Consider the following 7,069-nt stretch of genomic DNA (forward strand, 5'->3'; position numbering starts at 1 on the left):
ACTCTGGGAGTGGGTTCCATGTGAACGGGGAGAGAGACCACGGGAAAGGCACCTACCTAGAGTACTCCACCATGGTGCCTGGAGTGACACATATCACTTTCTCTCATGTTCCATGATGAGAACTAGTTTACGGCCACATCTACATGTGAGGGGTGGGGAATGTAATCCTTTTGGGGTAGCTGCCTCCTAGTACAACTGTGCCCTGTGTACTGACCATCTCTACCATGCTCTCACCGCTGAGGACCACTACTCCAGCATCAGGGGGATGCAGGTGGAGATTTATAACCTGGGCAGCTATGATTGACCTTTGATCCTTTTAGAGCTCCACTTCTAGGAAACCCAAGCCAACAAAATGCCCCTTAAATTTGACCAACCAGATTTTACTGTGGAGCCAATGGTGGGGGGGTCGGTGAGCTCTGAGACATGTCAGGACCCTGGGCTCTAGGAGGCCTTCCCTTGGCTTTAGGGTCCTTGGGAAGCTCATCCCTTCCCTGCTGAATGGTACAGCAGCTCTCACTCTGTCTCCTGCTCTTGCTCAGCCATTGTGCCTTCAGGGACTGCAAAGTCATTTTATGGCAGACTCTGGAGGCCCATCTGTTGTGGGAAGGACATTTCAGTCTACCCCCGAAGGGAAGTGAAACACAGACCTTGGGGCAACATCTACCATTCAGGAGTCCGTGCCTGCCCTTTCCCCTGGTGTAGACAGCTGAATGCAAACAGGAGTGGTGGCACATGCTGTATGGAGAATCTCCTGCTCTCTTTAACTTTTTAGCTGGAGGAACTTATAGACCCTTTCTCTAGCTAATCAGAGGAGACTTTCTGGGGTGGGGGGGAGGCTTGGGTGGCAAGCTGCTCAAGGGAAAGCTCGGAAGAATCTTGGGTCAGAGAACATGGCTTCAGATGCCTCTTTCCCTCTCCAGGCTGGCAGGTGGGGGCATTTGTCTCTGAGCCCTATACTTGCCTCCCTCCCTTAGGTACAGGAGAGGTTCCTGGCTGATGGGAACGACCGGCTGAAGCTGGTGGTGCTGCTCTGTGGGGAAGATGATGACAAGGTGCAGAACGCAGCCGCAGGGGCGCTGGCCATGCTGACAGCAGCACATAAGAAACTGTGCCTCAAGATGACCCAAGTGGTGAGAGCGGGCCCCGGGGGCAGCAAGGGGACTGCCTTGTGTGATCCTCTGTGGGGAGGCCAGCTTCCGAGGTAACACTTCCCTGGCCCCTGGATATCTGTTCCTATCACCTTGGAAGGAGAGTCCATACTATCTGGCTCCTTATATCCATTGTTGGGACTCTCCACGTGAGCTAACTCAGGTCCCTCCCACTGTACTCTCACCCACTGACTTTGGTGATGCTTACAGTTCATTACTTCAGAATGATGACAAGGATGGCCACAATACTAACGACTGCCGTGGAGCCCCTGAGCTCCCCGAGAGGAACATGGACTCGGTTGGGGTACCATAGGGAGCTTGTGGTTTGGCAAAGAAATGGCAGATTCTCTTACATGAACATGATGATCAGATCCTTTGGTGGATCTGTGGCTGTCTCAGCAAAGCGGTTTGCACACCATCACAAACGTGGCAGTGCAAAGTGAAAATGTCTTTATTTCACCAAACTGAACTTAGTTTATGGGCATCCTTTCCACTGAAGACAAAAAAATGTAAGCAGCTCAAGTCAAATGTACTCAAGTCTACTTTAAAGGCAGGCTCTTGTTTATTTTTTAAAAATATTTATTTATAAAAAAAAATTTATTTATTTGAGAAAGAGAGAGAGAGAGCTTGAACATGCAGCGGGGGTGGGGGCAGAGAGGGGGAGAGAGAACCTCGAGTAGGCTCCCCGCTGAGCACAGAGCCCAGTGCAGGGCTTCATCTCTTGACCCTGAGATCACAACCTGAATGGATATCAAGAGTCAGACACTTAACCCACTGAGCCACACAGGTGCCCCCTGGCAGGCTTTTTTGGATAGTCAATTCAAGGTGTTGTGTGTGTGTACGTCTGTGTTTGTGTTTGCATGTTCGCTCATGCCTTCTCTAAGATCCACGGGTGGGATCCCTGGGTGGCGCAGCGGTTTGGCCCCTGCCTTTGGCCCAGGGCGCGATCCTGGAGACCCGGGATCGAATCCCACATCAGGCTCCCAGTGCGTGGAGCCTGCTTCTCCCTCTGTCTGTGTCTCTGCCTCTCTCTCTCTCTCTCTGTGACTATCATAAATAAATAAAAAAAAAATTAAAAAAAAATAAATAAATAAGATCCACGGGTGCTAATACTGTCTGGCACCAGAGAAGGGTCTCTGTCTGATGTAACTCATCTTGGTTGGTCCTTGGGTTTTAGCATTTTCCCCTAAGGCAAGTCTCTCAAAAATGTAAGTCATGAGGGATCCCTGGGTGGCGCAGCGGTTTAGCGCCTGCCTTTGACCCAGGGGACGATCCTGGAGACCCGGGATCGAATCCCACGTCGGGCTCCCAGTGCATGGAGCCTGCTTCTTCCTCTGCCTGTGTCTCTGCCTCTCTCTCTCTCTATCTCTCTCTCTGTGACTATCATAAATAAATTTAAAAAAATATGTAAGTCACCTGGACGGCTGGCAAAAACATTTTCCCTAGATCTTCTGAATCAGTAGATTGGAGGTGGGGTGCTTCTGGCCTTGTGACTATGCTTTGAAACCACTGCCCTAAAGTAGCCTCTGCTGAAGTAACTGGTCACATAACTTCGGTCAACAGGCTCCTACAGGCCCTCTGTGACTCAGCCACTTACCAGACTTAGATGCTGCTCTAAATGTTTACATTTATTAAGTTCTTCCATTCTTCTGACAACCCTATGTAGTAGGTATAGTTATTTTTTAAAAAACATATTTTTAATTTATTTATTCATGAGAGACACAGAAAGAGAGGCAGAGACATAGGCAGAGGGAGAAGTAGGCTCCCTGTGGGGAGCCTGATGCGGGACTCGATTCCAGGACCCTGGGATCATAATCTGAGCCAAAAGCAAATGCTCAGCCACTGAGCCACCCAGGAGTCACTGGCAGGTATAGTTATTTTATCCGTTTACCAGAGAGGAAAACTGAGTGCAGAGAAGTAACTAGCTCAAGACCACACCGCCAGGGAATTGGGCAGGGATTGGAATCCTTCGGGATTGCTGACCCTCTCCTGGTCACTTCTTCCTTCTTCCTGAGGGCCTCTGAAATCTTGGCTACATTTCTGTGCCTGGAAGCAATGGCACTGGACCTATTATCATTTACCTGTCAGCATAAAACCTTCCCCTGAACCCTACCACGCTAGCTGAATTTTCATTTCCTTTTCTTGGGGTGGGAGACTCGGTGCAGTGTTTACAAAATTTGCTTAGAATCCAAAAAGCCAGTAATTGGTCTTTTTCTTCCCTTCTGTGTCTGTCTCCCCATCTGAGAGTGGTGCATGTAGAAAGCTGTCCCTGTTGACAAATGGAGGGTGAGGTAACAGGTACGAGGAAGCAAAGGGGGAAATCCTTGGATTAGTACCTAAAATCATCATCTCTGTCCATTTCTCCTTGGTGAGTTCTCACCATGCTCCAGCCCTCGTGCTAAGCTCTGTCCACGCGCCATATCACTAAATCGTCACGATGTAAGGAAGTAGGTAGACCTGAGGACAGAGGAGCTCCCGAGACCTGGAAAGGTTAAAAAACTTATCTAAGGCCATATTTGGTAAGTGGCTAAGCTGGGACCTGAACACTGGTCTCTCTGACTCCAAAACCCATACCAGTAACTGTTCTACTCTGCTGTCCATGTGTGTCTGCTGAATCTCTGAAAGTCAAGCTCCCTGGTTCTAGTCTTAGCTCCATTTCTGTCTTTTGGGATGATCAGATGGTCTGGAGTCCTGTCTTCCCTATGTACCATAGTTGAGCAGCTTCACAACTGGCAATGGAGAAGAGGGAATGGAGGAGGGATGGAGGAGAGGCTGCACTTCTAACACCAGTGTTTATTTGTTTGTTTGTTTTAATTTCTTTTTATTGGAGTTCAGTTTGCCAACATATAGCATAACACCCAGTGCTCATCCCATCAGGTGCCCCCTTCAGTGCCCGTCACCCTCCTGACTCCAGTGTTAATTCCAGTTGAAGTCAAAGCTGGTGGAGTGCAAGCCCAGGGCATGCCTGGAGCTCATGTCTCTAAGGGCCCTTGGGTTGACAGAAGCAGGCATTGCCCATGTGCTCAGGGTTAGAATCCTCTTTTCTGAACACTTTCCATCCCCTTCCAATTAGACATGCAGTGGCCCTGTCCCTTTGCTTCTCCAGATGCTTAAAAAAATAAATGGATGTGTGGGTGTTTATTCTCTACTATTTTTAGATGTGTGATCATAGCTGAATTACCTCCCCTCCCTCCCTTCTCCTCCACTTGTAAAGTGAAAAGGATTGGATTATGTCAGGTTCCTTCTAGTTTTCTGATTCCCACCCTGGCTCTGCTAAGGAGGTGGGCATCTGCCACCTGGTCCCAATGGGCTCAGATAGGCATATGCTGAGTCCCATACACATTATCAGATACGTGCTTGCCTTCTGTTTCTTTCTGTCCTTCCACTGATTTCTCTTCTTTATGTACCTCTCCCTTCCAGACAACTCAGTGGTTGGAGATCCTCCAGCGGCTTTGCCTGCACGACCGACTATCCGTCCAACATCGGGGCCTGGTCATTGCCTACAACCTGCTGGCAGCCGATGCTGAGCTGGCCAAGAAGCTGGTGGAGAGTGAGCTGCTGGAGATCCTGACTGTAGTGGGCAAACAAGAGCCAGATGAGAAGAAGGCTGAAGTGGTTCAGACAGCCCGGGAATGTCTCATCAAGTGCATGGATTATGGTTTCATTAAACCAGTGTCTCAGACAGGGGCCCACAGGGATGCTGGGGCTGGTCCTGTACTATGAAAAGTCCTAAGCTGGGAACTCAAGAAGTGTCAGTTCAGCTAGAGATCTTAGAAGTAACAATGAAGTCTCCATATAAAAGAAAGACTTGAGTGTCCCCTGAGTTGTCGACTTCCCCTTTGCCCCAGGAAAGTTTGGATGTTTCATTGGTTCTCTTGCTCCCTGTCTCCTTTACATCTGTCATGTTCCAGAAATTCTTAGAATAATTTTCATCTGTGATTTGGAAGACAAGTTGGATAATTCATTCTGTACCCATTCCAAAGGCCAGGATAATGGGCTGAATTCTTTGTACTTTGGAAAATGGATTGTGTGGTAAAGTAGGACCTAACAGGTGTGTGAATATAAAGGTTAGTGTTATTGTATCTGCATGTTGAGCTGTGCTGGTTTTCAGAGACAGAACACTTTTCATTATAGCTCCCTAAATGGAAGTAACCCCAATGTCCAAAGAAAATGGATAAATTGGCATTACTGAAATTGCAATTTCCTCCAAGGAGTGGCATCCATCTGGCCTCCTTGTATTTAGGAAACATTAAGGATTCTGGGCAGGAAAGCGGGCAGTGGTGAAATGAAGAAACTTCTGTACATTGGGGTTCCAAGGCAGATTGGAGGGAGGGTGCCCATGAGAGCATCAGCTGGACTAAATCGCCTGGGAGCCCCCACTATGTGTGTAGTCTGCAGGAGGCACGGGTTCTATCAGCTTTCAGAGTGCAGCCTGCTCCCCTGCCCTTTGTCTTTGTCTTCTTGGGCCCCTTGGAGTTCTGGCAGGGCACCTGGCACCGAGCCTGGCACCACAGGAGTGCCCAGGAAATACTTGCTTGATTTTGTTTTCCCTGAGCTCCCACACCAGTGCCTTTCACCATCTATAGTCAAATCCCAGCTCCCTGGAGGGGCTAGGAAACTCTGCCTTTGACACATTCACTTTAAGAATTTCAGCAATAAGGGGCTCCTGGGTGGCTCAGTCAGTTAAGCATCTGCCTTCAGCTCAGGTCATGATCTCAGGTCCTGGGATTGAGCCCGAAATCAGGCTCCCTGCTCAGTGGGGAGTCTACTTCTCCCTCTGCCTCTGCCAGCACTCAAGCTCTCTCTCTCAAATAAATAACAACTTTAAAAAAAAATGTCAGCAATAAGATAAAAAGAGGGTGTGTACATTTGCAGAACCCCATGCTCTATTTCTTAACTCCCTCTTCCCACGGTGCCCACACACTTCCTTCCCTAGGTGGGGAACAGGGCATATCTGGGCAAGTCAAAAGGAACCCACCTGCTGGAAGTGTCCCCTGGGGTGAGGGAGGGAGCGCGGGAGCGCGGAGGCCATCCGGGCCCACCTGCCATAGCCACTGCTTTTGTCCTAACAGGCGTGGATGCCCAGATCTGGGAGATGCTGCTGTTGCTCGGTGCCCCCACCTTGGTGCCATCCTAGCTGGGCAGACCCCCCAGGGGTACAGGGAGCGGACGGACATAGGCGGGAAGCTGGAGCTTGCTGGTGCCTGCACGGAGGCACCTGCGCAGTGGGTGGTGAGTGGGTAGGGAGGTTCTTTTATTTTATTATTTATTTTTTATTGGAGTTCAATTTGCCAACATATAGCATAACACCTAGTGCTCATCCTGTCAAGTGCCCCCGTCACCCAGTCACCCCCACCCCCCGCCCACTTCCCTTTCCACCATGGTAGGGAGGTTCTTATGGCAACTTGACTCAGGTCCTCAAAACCTCGCTTCCCCCCACCCACTCAGGGGTCTAGTGCGCTCCCTATGGCTGTTAGCAGGACGGCAGGGCACCTTTGCTGCTGGCACTGCCCTGCACGCTCCTCTCCTAGCTCCGTGTGGTCACTTCTGGGATCCAGACTCTGCAGAGACTTCCCAGAAAGACCAGTGCGGAGGCCTTAAGGCTGGGGTGACCTGGGCCACGGGGTGGGTGGAGAGGGAGCGGAGCCAGGTGCCACCACCTGCAGACATGGGGAGCATAGAGCACAGAGAAAGGAGGGGGGCTTTGGGGTGAGAGAGGAGAAGCAGTAGCAGCCTGGCACAACAGTGAAGGGCCCTTTGCACAGATAGGTCTGAGGACACTCCATCAGGCATGTCTCCAGAGTTCCTGGACGACCATCCCTCCTCCCCCAGGGTCTGAGAGAGGGGAGAGGCGTGGAAGAGCAGTTGCAGGTGCCTCTGTTGTGCTACTTTGCGCGGAGCCAGTAGGATTGTATAACCTA

General features: G+C 50.2%; 1 protein-coding gene across 4 annotated transcripts in view; it reads left to right on the forward strand.

Annotated features, from left to right (window-relative positions):
- UNC45B (unc-45 myosin chaperone B) overlaps positions 1–5,230 on the forward strand; it is a 28,465-nt gene extending 23,235 nt beyond the window's left edge. For all 4 annotated transcript variants that reach the window (XM_072779528.1, XM_072779526.1, XM_072779525.1 and 1 more), the window contains exons 19-20: positions 975–1,130; positions 4,569–5,230. In XM_072779528.1, the coding sequence (XP_072635629.1) occupies positions 975–1,130; positions 4,569–4,871 (459 nt within the window). In that variant the 3' untranslated portion in view covers positions 4,872–5,230. The remainder of the gene's footprint in view (positions 1–974; positions 1,131–4,568) is intronic.
- The last annotated feature ends 1,839 nt before the right edge of the window (positions 5,231–7,069 follow it).

This window comes from Canis lupus, chromosome 16 (genome assembly GCF_048164855.1).
Source record: "Canis lupus baileyi chromosome 16, mCanLup2.hap1, whole genome shotgun sequence".
NCBI classification, from domain to species: domain Eukaryota; kingdom Metazoa; phylum Chordata; class Mammalia; order Carnivora; family Canidae; genus Canis; species Canis lupus.